This window comes from Episyrphus balteatus, chromosome 2, assembly GCF_945859705.1.
Source record: "Episyrphus balteatus chromosome 2, idEpiBalt1.1, whole genome shotgun sequence".
Classification (NCBI taxonomy): Eukaryota; Metazoa; Arthropoda; class Insecta; order Diptera; family Syrphidae; genus Episyrphus; species Episyrphus balteatus.
In genome coordinates, this window is record NC_079135.1 from 102,879,211 (window position 1) to 102,893,836 (window position 14,626).

Genomic DNA, 14,626 nt, shown 5'->3' on the forward strand with positions numbered 1-14,626 from the left:
CATTCTCGAAGATTAGTCGAATAACTCTATCTACTTAAAACGCGAACCAAAAAGTTTTTTGTGGTGGATTGCTATATCATTTTTCGATTCCTTCTGAAACGCAACAATTCAGTTTAATAAGCACCCTCATGTCCAAAGCATGCATTTAAAAAATATAGTATAACGTAATATTCCGAAGTAATTAAGAAAATTAATAACCTCAAACATTAACCTTCAATAATTTTTTGGGATTACCTACGATGTTTTTTTCGAATGAATTTTCCTAGTCTTTGATCTGAATTATTTGATTATTTGATGCAGACTTAAACTTTCCATTTGTGCCTTGCCACAGTCAAGTTTTTCACATGACACCTTCCGACGCCTTAGACGTTCCAATAAACCCTTCGATAATTTAGCAAACAAGTAACTTCCAGCACAGACGTTCGTCTCAATTTCAATGAACCACTATCACTATCATTCTGCAGTCATTCGGATATATATATGAAATTACCTTGAATACACCACCCCAACCTGTGACGATCATGAATTTTTTAGAGATGAATCTTTTCATTTCTACTCTGTTAGTTCTACTGAGTGGATATTCTGGATGTTTCTATCCTGGCTCAAGGAAAATGTGATACGACGATTCGTATTTCCTTAGACAGTTAAACCGACCTTAAACCACTAGAAAGTGTTTCTACAAATTAAGTTACTATCCTGTTACGAATCTGTTGATTATGGCATCTGCGTGCCGGGACTTAGGCATATTCCGAAAACATGTAAAGCCAACGAACTTTGACAAGCATCGAAACTTGTATGGAATAAAAAAAAAATCTGGCCTATACCGAATCTGTCACGTCTTCGAGTCTTCATATATCCAAACACAAATGTTTCTGCCTGAGATCCAGATTATTTACCGTTGTAAATTCGAAAATTTTACTTAAATAGCTGAATCATAGAATTCGGTTTACAAATATCTCAGAAAGAAATTTGAATTTCGAAGAAAACTCAAATTGTTTTTGAATTTAAAATTGTTTCAGTTACAAAACATAAAGAAAACGTTTGCAACAGAGAGATCATAAGTACAATTCCCTAAAATTGAAACATAATTATAGTTTCAAGAAATGTACTTAGACGTTAAGTTTCTAATACAATTTTTCTAAAAAATTGAAGTTGTAACTTTAAGTAACAATTTTTAAGAACAAGCTATGTTAATTGTAACTCAGCAGCCGAAATTAATTACTTAAGACTTTTTTAATAAAGTCTTTTAATTATGTAGGTATATGGAAATACATAACAAAAAGATAGATTGAAGAATTTTCTTAGTTTAATTTAAGTAGATCAGTTAAATTAAATTATATGTTCTAATCGGAATCTTTCCAACTTAACCTAAAAATTAAATAAAAATAAGTTTACAATGTTCTCTACAAAATTTTATTAAAATAAATTTTCAAGTAAAAAAAAAAAATTAAATAAATATGTAAGTCAGTTTAATTTACATAAGAAAAAAAAAACCAACTTCATGCAATACATTAAGTAAAATGTAAAAAAAATTAATTAAATTATAAAATTATACAAAAAAATACAAAAATTAATTTAAAAAAGAATTTTGTTATTTGTTTTGTATGTTTTCAGATCAATAGACTTCTTCTCAATAATTTTGTTTGTTGTATTGTATTTGTATAATATGTTATTATTATCTGTGTGTGAAAGTGTTTTTAATAATTGAGTGTATGAATTTAATGTATTTAATAGACTAAAACGCCATAATACTTTCTTACTTAGTTCCAGCAAATCAGCTACATTCTATTCTAGAAATATTCTAGAGCATTTCTCAATAATTGCATAACCGATATTATCAGCAGCAGCATTGGAGGCAGCGATAGCATAACCACCACCACCACCATCACGAGCACCAGAATCATCATCAGCAGTTGCAGCATGAGTAATGTTATAATCCCAAGAAGAATATAATGAAGATGATGAAGATTTTTTAAAAGATTTTCTAGCGATACAAGATTCAAATATACCAATAAAAGGACATGAATCAAAATCGTTGTTGTTGTTGTTTTTGTCCTTTTTCCTTATTGAATTTTTTAATATTTCATCTTTTTCACAATAATTATAGTAATAATCAACAATACTATTAATAATTTTTGAGAATGTAGTATTTTTAGTGATAATGTTTGTGATGATGTGTTTTTGTTGATTTGTATTGCTATTGTTTTTTAGTAATAATAATTTATTATTGTTGTGGTTGCTGTTGCTAATTAGCGTATTGTTATTCATTTTAATTTTATTAATTATTTGTTTAATTTGCATTTTTTTGTGTATGATTTTTTTGTTTTTGTTGATATTAATTTTGATTATAATTTGTTGCATTTTTTGTTGCATTTGCATTACCAATATTATTATTAATTGAATTAATTTAATGTAAACCTCAATTAATATCAAACTACTACTATTATTTCTAATTGTGTAACTACTATTTATAATAATAATTATAATCATAATAATTTTTGATGAACTAATTATTTTTTTCTTATAATTATTATAATTATTTTGTTGTATAATAATAATCATAAATATAATTAAATCATTATTAATTATTTTAATAAAATTGTTTTCACTACTTAGCAGTAATCTTCGTCGCCGCCATATTTTCATTGTATCATCTTTGGATAGTTTTATAATAATTTTCTTCTTCTTTTTGTTATCATTCTTCTCATCAACAATTGTGATATTATTATAATTATAATCGTTATAATTAATAAATTTAATTTTAACAAATTGTAAGTTGTTGTTGAATTTTAAATTTAATTTTGTATTTGCCATTTTGTTGTTTACTTTTATGGTAATTAGTCTTATCGATGTAACAATAATGATGATGATAATAATTATTTTGCTGTTGTTGTTTCTTTGATTATTATTATTATTCAAAGAATTTATATTATTTTTAATAAAATAATTATAATTAATTATTTTCTCAAACTGAGATCCAGGTAGTTGTTTTTTGTCATTTTTTATCATCAAAGAGAAAGTAATAATTGAAGAGATCTTGATTTTAGATTTAATAATATTATTATTATTATTATTCTTGTTGTTGTTGTTGTAGAAGAAGAAGAAGAAGAAATAGAAGACGATGTTGAAAACGAAGAAAAAGTACAAGAAATATATTTTGTTGTTGTTGTAATAGTTGTTGTAGAGAGCAAGAATTGGTTGTTGTTGATTTTGTTGGTGATAATAAAATAATGAAAGTGCTTTTACTGCCTTAATAATAAATGATGATGATTTTTTATCATTATTATTATTATAATTATTATCGGCATATACAATAATTGCGTTGTTTTGAATTTGATTATTATATTTTTGTTTTTGTTTTTTTATTGTTGCTAGGGAGTCGTCATTTGGATTTTTTTTGTGTGGATTATTATTATTATTATTGTTTTTGTTGTTGTTTTTCTTATTTAACTTTTGTTTTAATTTATTATCTAGTGAAAGTAGTCATTCTGGAAGAGCAAATTCATCTTGTTCGATTGGTTTTTTTAACCAATTACCCAAGTCTTCGCGCCGGAATGCTGCGAATAGTTCACGTTTGGCAATCTGAAATGCAAAATCAAAAATTAAATTTTGTGTTTTTAATATAAATAAGATACTAATTGTTGACAGTGGTTCTGTTTTCTTAAAATAAAATGTTAGTTTGGTATTCATTTGTTAACCCTGATTCCGAGGTTTTTGTGCTATCGAAATATGCTTTCTTACAATCATTTAGTAAAATCATTTTATATTTGTCTTTAGGGATTTTGATGCCTTTTTCAGATGAGAGTTTTAAGGCATTAAGGAGTATTAAAAACATGCAGAAAAAAAATCTAAGAGCCAAGTACAATGTTGCAATTGCAATGTTTTAACTCTTTAAAATTTTCAAGAAAAACTTATATCAAAAAAATCACATTGGTTTTTTTCTAAGAGCTCTAGTTTTTAAGATTTTTCTTCCATTTGGGAAGGAGATATAAAGAATAGAATATGAAGACAATAATTAATTAATAAAAAAAAATTAAATAAATGTTTGTATGAATACAAAACAAGGTTGCTAAAGAAAAACTAGTCTTATTTTCGGAATCAGCCCCTTTTATTTAGTCAGAAGTGGCTAAAAACGGTCTGGATTTTTTTTTTTATTGGCTTGAGTTATTAACGAAATTCTCTTTGCTTTTTATAGTTTCTTGGATTTTTTTTACACAAAAATAAATAGTGCTTAATTTATTGGATACTTTGAAAATCTTATTGATAATTATCAATTCAATACAGCATGACCGTTTAAGCTAGTACTGTCATGTACAAAGAAGAAACCCAGAGAACCCAATTCAAAAGGCGATCGCTTACGATGTTCTAACGCAATCTCGAAGAAGAGGCAGGCCTAAGAACTAATGGAGAAAACAAATGCAACGACAACTGCATTCAAAAGCAGTAAAGTGGGAGAGTTGTGAACCCATTCATGACTGTCGTCGATAATGGAGAAGAAGAAGATAATTATCAATTATATTATATTATAATATGAAAAGTGAAGGCTAACTCCAAGACTTCAAAGAACTATAAATTCCAAAGCAAATCCTCATAGCCAAATTTTGCTTCACTATATTGGTCAAAATTATGGAATTGGGAATTTTCGAGATCACCATAACACGAAGTTCAAATGTTATGTTCAAATATTCGGTTAAGTTATATTTTTTTAATGCATAAACGGCGTATCACTAGTTCGGACCAGATAAGTGGGAGGTTTATGAACCTCTTAACATCGAAATCTGAACAGGAAAAAGAGGAAAATAAACCAAATCACCGTCAAACACTAAAAATAATATAAACATTCTAGAAATTATATCAATATGGATAATGCATTATTGTATTGAGCTTATAGGTCTTAAAAAAATGACATTATGAGTTTATATCCTTGTTCTAGGACCATGTTTTGTAAAAAAATGATTTTTGGTTTCTTAAGTTACTTTATTATTTACATTTTTAAAAGGTGGTGAAAAAGTTTCATTGGTTTAAAAACTAAGAATGTAAGAATTATACAAAATAGGTTTGATTGAAAAGGTAAAAACTATGAAAAAAATGAAAATTTAATGAAAATTGGTAAAAGTGTTTCATTTACTTCAGAAATCAAGAATATGAGCATTCTATAAATATGTTTTATGAGAGGGTGTTTTTTTTTTTTTTTTTTTGGGAAAAAGGAACATTTTATGATAAATTTCAAAAACTTTGTTAAAAATATTCTATTATCTTTGCCATGGAAAAAATGAATGTAAAAAATTAACCTTCCGATGACAACAGGTGGTGTGTTATTCCACCACAGACTTGATTTTTCTTTCTTTGTTTTTTTGACAATTATTATTTATTTTTTATGAATTATCTATTTTCTGATTTTGTTGAACCCTATGCAGTTTTATGATTAAATAAATAATTTATATTATACCTAAAAGTTTTAGGTGGAAGAGTGTTCCTTTTCGAGAAGGGAATAAATTCTGCAATAAATTTCAAAGAGCCAAAGATTCATATAGTACGTTTATGAAATTAAGTAAAGGAATTTTATTTGTCATATGCCAAAAATTAGCTTGAAAAATGGTACGCGCTTGAAATCTAGTAAACCATTCAATTATTTTGGATAAAAAAGGTGTTTATTCGAGGAAGGAAATTTTGGAGAGTCATAAGGAAAGTCATATTAGCTGTCACAAGGAAGCTAAAAACGTGCGAAAATAAGACATTTATAGACTTTTTACTAATTTTGATTAAGTATTTTTTGGATACATAGTGAGAATTGTGCAAAAACACATTTTTTTTAAGTTGAACAGAAGTTTTTGACCTTTAACCAAAATTAAAATTTTGCCTATATAAACAGGTCCCAGATGTCCCTCAATTATTTGTTTTGGAGGAGAATATGTTGATAAGATAACATTTCAATAACATGCAGTTCTAAAAAAGAATTTGTATGGCGTATGAGTACTTTTGTATACAAAAATAGTAAATCAATTCTCCCTTTATTTGGTTTAAAAAGATATTAATGATTTCCTAGCATAAAAGAAATTCAAGGACAACATTTTCCAAATAAACACCAATAACTTAAATAATAGTCAACCAAAAGTATCATCTAACAAGAGAAAAGTCTTTACCTGATAATCCTTAACTTTGGACTTCGTCTCGCCATAATCGAATGGCACCTTCCTTGACGGCATGCCTGGCAGATTTTTCACCAAATAACCATATTTCATGAAAAAGTTCTGTTTGGTTATTCTCGATATTTGATTATTAACTGTTTTGCCAGTCAATGAATTAACCACCTCAACTTCAGTATCGCCAATTGTCCAATTTATACCGAAATTCGGTGCTTTGGCTTGATTTCGAGGCTCAGCCGATGTAACTAGAGCTAAACGTGGCTTATTCAAATGATATGGTGGCGGAAGTCCTTGGATTGATTTTTCAATACGACCACAAACAGCCCGATACATGTGTTCTGGATGTAAAAGGCTGCCCAGCACAATGGAATGCAAGTAAATTGGCTCAACAATTGATGCCAATAGTGAGCCTTGTATACCCACAATATTCCAGCGAGCAATTTTATCCGAACAGGACATTGTTAATAATCGTTGTCCCTTAAAAAGAATTAAGAGTTAAATTGAAATTATTTAGATATTTTATAAAAAGCTCATACCTGTAAGACACCATCCCATGTTTGAATTCCATCACTGCTTTTAACTGGAATTGTTCCTTCACCAGATTCAATCTTCGTCCTTAATTGTCCTCTGGCTTTTCTGTGGTCGTTTGTGTTACGGTTTTAGTTTCAATTTTTTTTGTTTGTTTTGGTTAATTTTTTTTTTTTTGGTTTAAGTGAAGGAAGAAGGATTGGTGTAAAATATTTGAAAAAAAATTCATTAAAATTTTAGGGAAAAGGAATTTAAAGGATTTTAATTTGATTTGTTTTTAATTCAAAAAGGAAAGGTTATTAAAAAAAACATTTTTTCTTTTTTTTTTTAATATTAACTTTAGAGAAAAAAGTGTGAACAAAAAAAAAAAAAGTATAAATGAATAAATATATATTTTTTACAAACCTATTTGGATGCTTGTCAACACCAGTGTCATTTTCGTGAGGACTAAAAATCCGTGCATCACCACAAGGCGCTGTATTGATGTACAAATGGAAATGAACACCGGATTTTAGTTTATAGGGATATTGCCCATTGTCTGTATTCCTCACGAAAATTGACTGATTTGCTGTTGCTATAAAGAATATACACATACACACAATGTTATTTATATATTTTTTTGTTGTTTTTTTTTTTTTTTTGGTTTTTTTAAATTAATTTTTTTTTGTTATATAGAGTATATTATTTTTTTTGTTGGTTCTTTCGAAAAAGAAAACAAAAAAATTATGTTTAAAAAATAGAAATAGATGAAGAAAAGAATAAAAAATATATTTTTTTGTAACTTAATTTAATTTGCATGCTCAAACGCTATTATTCTACGTCTATTTCTATTTTGAGAACATAAGCGGTTATGCGTTAATAAATAAAGATTTTAGTAAAAGCTTATAATGCTAAGCGTCGCTGTTAGATTTAATTAAAAGTTAATTTTGTTTGAAAAAGAAAGCAAGAAACAAAATATTGAAGAAAATAAGAGAAGAACTGAATGAAAGGGATAAGCTAAGTTTAAAAAAGGATCTTACAAACTTAAACGAAATCTAATAGGCTGTATAAAAAAAAAAATCAGGATTTTAATCCTCGCACTCAACACAAAGCAAATTAACTTAAAATTCAAAAATTTTTAAGGCCGCATTTATTTAGTTCTTTTTTGATAGCAGACCTATAGAAGCCTTAAAATCGAAAATCGAATTCAAATACCGATTTTTTTATTTGAACGCGAGGAGTTCCAGGTTTTGAATAGATAAAAGCTGTGGGAAGACTTTTAACGTCTTAATGAGAGTTGGAAATGGTTTAATACAAAGTACCTATAATTGTATAGCCCAAAATTCTGTAAAGGAGTGCATCATTCTTAAGCGATTTTACATTCTTTTTTAAGAAACAAAAGTTTATAATAAGAAGATACAAGGCATAAATAGGGGGCGGCCCTTAGAAACAAAAACTTAAATGAACACCGAGTCAAGTTGATATAAAGATTAGATAATGGAGCCATAATGTACCAATTTAAGATCAAATGAAAAATATATAAAGAAGTGTCACAATATTTTTTTGTTATACTTGAGAAAGTTAATATTTGAATGGTTTCATGGTTTGCAGACTTAAAAACTTCTGCACAGATTTAAAAAAAAAATTCAGTTTAGAAAATAGTTTTAAAAAATTTCAAACTTTCAAACGTCCTTATTTTTTTTTTTAAATTTTAAAGTTATAAAAATAACTACTCATCACACTTGATAGATTTAAGTGTTTAACGATACTTAAATATCAAATTTTGAAATTGAAAAATGAGTGATGGTCGAATTTCGCTAATTTTCATGGAACATTTGAAAATAGTGTACCCTTTCACTTAAATAGATATGAAAATTCTAAACAGCCTAAAATATTGAATCGACCAAGCAAGAGATTGGAACCTTGCAGTGCTTTCTAGAAATACTGATTTATAAAAGTCGGCAATATGGTTTGCGTCGATACTAGATTGTTTGAATTTTCGTATTCACAAAATGAGAATCCAACCAATACGTGAAAGCGAAAGTTACATTTTTTTTCTTTCACTTATTTACAGTACCAGAATAGGACACAATTCAATTCAATTCAATTTAGTTTATTGAACTTGTTATTTACAATTGACTTAAAATTAACTTATTTCTAAGATACATTGGTTGATATAAAATTTTGTTGGCACAGAAGGGGCCAGAATAGGACACCAATCCGTTCTATTGTGTTGAACATTTTTAATTGTGACACGAAAAATTAGCATTGGGGAAACTGCGGCTAAATTCCAACTTAACCAATTTTCAATTAAATTTTCTAGTACTTTTTTTTATAAGTTTAAAAGGTGAGATAGTATCCATTTTAAATATGTTGCCTTATTTAACTTTTGAAAAACCTAACTTTTCGGAACTCCAAAAATCTCTTCTAGCAATCTCTTCTCCAATTTGTGCACTGTATTTTTGGTTTGCTTCAAAACTAAGTCAATTTCTAAAATGTACTTTAATATATTAATTCGTACCCTAAAAGATGGTGTCTGGTCTGGCATGTTTGAGTATTTGAATGTTATAAACTTGATTAAAACCATTTTACTTTATCAAGTAGCAAGAGAGTTTATAAAACCTTGTCAACTTATTCATGATTGATGACGATTAACTCGAGATTTTTTCAAGATTAACCCTCTACGGTTTTAGTCATACAAACTTTTTATTTGAGCTCATTGAGTATAATCAAGTATTTAACTTACAAATTGGAATCTACTCCTTTTCCGAATAAGCCTTCAGACCATCAAAATACCATTCAATAACATTCTACCTCTTTAATGTATAAAAGGGTTGAAATCTTATTTGCTTTATTGACATAAGACAAATGACAACTCAATATAATCATACATAAAAGCTTGAACTTAATATGTAGTTGTCATGTTTGATTAAGATTAAGTCCTTAATGTGAAGAAAAAAAGTAAATATCGTCATTTCGTCAGAAATAACTCAAGGGTTACCATCAAATTGTTTATACACAATCAACAAATATAGGTCTAATCAAAAAATATAAACAATTTGTAACCTAATCATGCATTTTATTTGCATTGACTTGAACCATTATCCACAAACAATCACATTTTTACAATTCCAAAAAGGAACTTTCTTATGCTTTCTTTGCTTGCATAATAATAACCCTCATTATTCTTTATATTTCTTTTTTTAACCAAGGAAACAACTTGTTTGCTATGTAGAGATACTGAAAGAAATTAGCAAACAAAATGAAAAATGCACGCAAAGATTTAAACTTCCATTTTCTTCATTTTTAACCTCTTAATTTGCATTTAACCCAAGTAAAATATTCTGCACGGAATTCTGTATTTTTTCTTCTTTCTTTTAAGGAAATATAATTGTGTGTCAAGTGGTTGGTGTAATACCGCTTTGCATAATTTCATGCTCAAGACTTATTAAGATTTAAATAGACCGATTGAAGTGGCACATGAAATGGCATTTATAAAACAATGAAAAACTATTAATGAGTTGTTTTTTTTTTTTTATCTTTTAAAGTAAACCAATTCTACACTTCCGAATGAATTCGGAAGTAAAAACAAAAAAATTAAAAGAAATGGTATTTTTGTTTCAAAGTTGTACATTATTTTCTTGGGTAGTTGTTCAAGTAAAGAAATAATAATCAACAGATAGGAGGTATTATGCGAATATTCCCAACTAGGGGAACCAAATTATTCTTGAATTTCGTACATTTATTAATAATATTTAGGGGAAAGTGGCCTAAAATGGCACCCCAAGGTAAAATGGCCCCCTATCTAGAAATTGTAGAATCGAAAATAATTAGAAAGTTTTATGAACGCGATTCTTTAGTTTATCTTACAAAACCAACATATACGAAATTTCAGCAACTTTAAGCCATTATTTGAAATTTGACAGGTCAAACTGTCTCTATCCACCTCAACAAGTACACTCGTTATAATTTTGTGAAATTTTTTTTGCAAAAAAAAAGTATAAAAAACATTGTATTTTGGAAAAAGAAGTTAATGTATGTACGCATGAAGTATTTCTTATTATTTTACTGAAATAAGTTGGTTTAAAACGATTTTAAATTTTTTGGTGTAAAAATTAAATTGAAAAAAACTCAAAATGGGCAAAATGGCCTACTTAGTGCTCGGGTAAAATGGCATACCTATTTCACATGCCATTTTAAATTTTTTTCACATTTTCATTTTATAAAGTGAAAATAGTTGCTATTTATGAAGGATGTACAGAGAGGAAGTCCTGGACTGAGGAAAGCCCTTGATTCCGTCAAAAAACCTGGAAAATCATCCAAAACATTCAAAGTTGCAAAAACTACAAAAACAAAAACTACAAAAACGAGACGAGCAACCAACATGAACTGGGTTTTAAATGACTGGATGAAAGATCTGGGGGGATTAAGCACCACTTGTTCCAAGAAAATGAAAAAGGAGCCCATTGACTCAATTTCGCATTTAAAATAACGTATGTTTGGACAGTGTGCCATTTTACCCTGGTAAATTTGATCAGTGAAATTTGTAGACGTCTTGAAAATTAAAAAAATTAAATAGTTTTTGGAATTTTTTTAACTCGCTAATGAAAAAAATGTGAGAGTAATATATTAAACTTTGAAAAGTATATAGCATTTAAGTTTGAATGCTACTGTTTTTCGAGATACAGGACATTTTCCTTAGGGGGGCCATTTTAGGCCACCTTCCCCTACGTTTTCTGGATGCTTATCTCAAAATAGCAAATAACACTCAGAAAGGTGAAATTAAAACAATTTTTGAAACAGTGTTAACAAATTTTTAATCAATTTCCGAAGTTATAACTTAAATGTTCACTGTGGCGTATGTGGAACATTATAATCAATTCGTATATTTTTAGGATTAGCTGTATGAAATTAGTTAAATAAATTGATGAATTCGCATAATCGTTATAAAAGGCCATCAGTGATCTAGTTTTATATTATTTAGATCTAATTGTATTCTAGCAATACGGGTGATATTCTTCAAACAAATATTTTGGAATTCCATAAACCATAACCCAATCGGTTTTGGTGGAGTTTTAATTATTGATTTATTTTCGGACATATTTCAGGTCAAAACCATGAATGTGAAAAATTGAAAAAATTGGTAAGGTCAATTTTCAAAGCTAATGGCTAAAGTAAATTGTGACCAAATTCAACATATAGTGATTAGAAACATAAATTATGTATTCATTATTATTCTGACTAAACTCTTGGTAAGTTTTGAGTTAAAGATTGGCGAATTCCAATGAAGCAAAGTAAAAAAAAAATATTTTACACATTCATGGTTATGGCTAAAGGGGGTTAAGGGGGGCGATATGTGCATAATATCTTTGAAATACCATTTTGAATCATTATGGCCATCAATTTTTTTTGGAATATTCTTATTGTATTATGATGAAAATGTTCAAAAGGAACCATGAAGAGAAATTTCATGATCAAATTTTTTCATGATTAATAGAAAAAAATCTGTGTACGACATAACTTGCAATTGGCCATTTAAACATTTGACAAAATGAGACCTGAGAAATATCGCATATCAAAAAATAGAAAACATTTTTTCTGTAGGTACAATAACGATTTGATAAAATATTATTCGATTTTCGAAAGAAAGTTGTTGCTACAATAAAACCAAGGTGTTTATTTAATAATCATTTTTAGCAAAAAACAAAACCGACTTCTATGGATCAAAACTGGGTTTTATGGTTTTCAAAATAGTTCCTATGGCTTAAAGTAAACGAAATTGAAATGGGACCACACTGCAGCCACCAGCTTTCCAATACATCCCAAATTGGTTCACTCAGTCCAAAGTTATGCGGTAACAATCATAAAAAAAAAAAAAAATCATGTGTGCAATTCACACGTGGTAGAAGTGAAACCTTAAAAAATCATTTTTCTTGCAAAAAAAAAAAAATAGAACAAATCTACCTATTTTTATTCTTTCACCTTCAAATCCATGTTTTTTATATGACAACCTATATAAATTTTATATCATCTGAAAGCTTATTGTCTAAGCTCAAAATATATATATCGATCAGGTCTATGAGACATCTACAAAAAGAGCTAGAATTTTTTGAACTCGATGAAATTTCATTCAAAAAGCAAAAAAAATATTTATTTTTATGTTCTCATGCAATTTTATACCATGTGAAAGCTTATTGTTTCACCTTGTATAATGATGAATAAATCTTATTTCAAAGATGTCTACAAGAGAAGTTAGAATTTTTTAAAGTCAACCATGTCGAATTTCCAGACTGAGATTACGGTACTTCCTACACTGGGAGCTGGACATCGCCAACAGATCTCCACAGGTGTTTTGAGGTATTTTTAAATTCAATTTAAGATTGTGTAACTTGTAGAGCTCGTAACGTTATGTGTGATATATCAAATAAAAGGTTATGTTATCAGCATGCGTAAATCAAATTTGTATGTGCACTAGATCAATAGATATAACGTGTGTTGGAAAAGAACATCTTTTTACCGTTATCTCCGAATTTTGAATATGAAATTAATTGAAATTTTGTACAATTATAATTTATTTAATTACCTATCTACAGTACAAATTTCATTCATCTATCTATTAAAACAAAAAAGTTATAACAAGTTGAAGTCGTGTCGCGTTTTCGTTTCATCTTGTTTCAAATCACTACGATACTAAAGAAGTTTTCACTTCAAAAATACAGACGAATTGAATACCTGCTCCTTTTTGGAAGTCGGTAAAAAAAAGGGAAAGGAGACTGGGCACTTTTGTATGGGACGTGGCCCATCGGTGTAACACATTGTGACATACATCAAATGAAAGGTCTCGATGAGTGTATTGTTTTTTAGTATGGGCACAAGTCTGTATCTCGTGCAGGGAAAGTGCAGTGATGCATTTTATGTTCAAAAATATGTGTAATAAAATTCAGAAAAGTATACATTTTGACTAGATGCTCGATTAAATTGTTTCCAAAACATTACATAACTGTGTTGGAAGTTCAATTGGGCTATTCCATCACCAGTTTTCACCCATGACTTAATGCATTTTTCGGTTTTTTTTAACACTCTTGTATGGGACGTGGCTCATTGGTGTAACACATTGAGACACACATTAGATAAAAGATCTTAATGAGCGTGTTATTTTTTTGTATGGACAAAAGACTCTATCCCGTGCAGGGAAAGTGCAGTGGTGCATTTTATACTCAAAAATAAATGTAACACATTGAGACTTAGGTACATCAAATGAAAGTTACTGATGAGCGCATTATATCTTTGAATGGCCACAAAACTCTTTCTAGTGGAAGGTGGAGTGTTGCATTTTATGTTCAAAAATGTATTATAGCTTAATTTACATGTTTGTGTTTTTAGAACAAAAAAAGGTATGGTTTGGAGTTTAAATTCACTCCAACATTTTATTAGTATTACAACTTAAAGTTTGATTTGCATTTTTGAAAAATTAGTCACAACCATCGTATATTTAAATTACTTTCACACCAACAAGGTAGTTTCGCACACGACTTCAAAGTACAGAAAATCATATACTAACTCAAACATTTTTTGGTATTGCATTTCATAAATCCATAAAAACCGATAAATGCATTTTTTTTTTGAAAATTAGAGCAGTTGATGGATTAGTCCAACAAAACAAAGTTATTATAATGTTTTTGAATCAAGTCAATCGAGCATCTAGTCGAAATGTATGCTTTTCTGAGTTTTATTACATACATTTTTAAACATAAAATGCATCACTGCACTTTCAATGCACGAGACACAGACTTTTGGCCATATAACAAAATAATCGAGACCTTTCATTTGAAGTATGTATCAATGTGTTACACAAATGAGCCACGTCCCATACAAAAATGTTAAAAAAACCGAAAAATACATTAAGTCATGGGTGAAAACTGGTGATGGAATAGCCCAATTGATCTCCCAACACAGTTATGTAATTTTTTTGA

The 14,626-nt window shown here is 28.5% G+C and overlaps 1 protein-coding gene across 5 annotated transcripts in view; it reads right to left on the reverse strand.

Moving 5' to 3' along the window:
• Positions 1 to 3,321: 3,321 nt before the first annotated feature.
• The window catches only part of LOC129908753 (double-stranded RNA-specific editase Adar), a 190,029-nt gene continuing 178,724 nt past the window's right edge, over positions 3,322 to 14,626 (reverse strand). For all 5 annotated transcript variants that reach the window (XM_055985501.1, XM_055985498.1, XM_055985499.1 and 2 more), the window contains 4 exons: positions 7,080 to 7,248; positions 6,683 to 6,782; positions 6,144 to 6,623; positions 3,322 to 3,582 (listed from right to left, as the gene is read on the reverse strand). In XM_055985501.1, the coding sequence (XP_055841476.1) occupies positions 3,484 to 3,582; positions 6,144 to 6,623; positions 6,683 to 6,782; positions 7,080 to 7,248 (848 nt within the window). In that variant the 3' untranslated portion in view covers positions 3,322 to 3,483. The remainder of the gene's footprint in view (positions 3,583 to 6,143; positions 6,624 to 6,682; positions 6,783 to 7,079; positions 7,249 to 14,626) is intronic.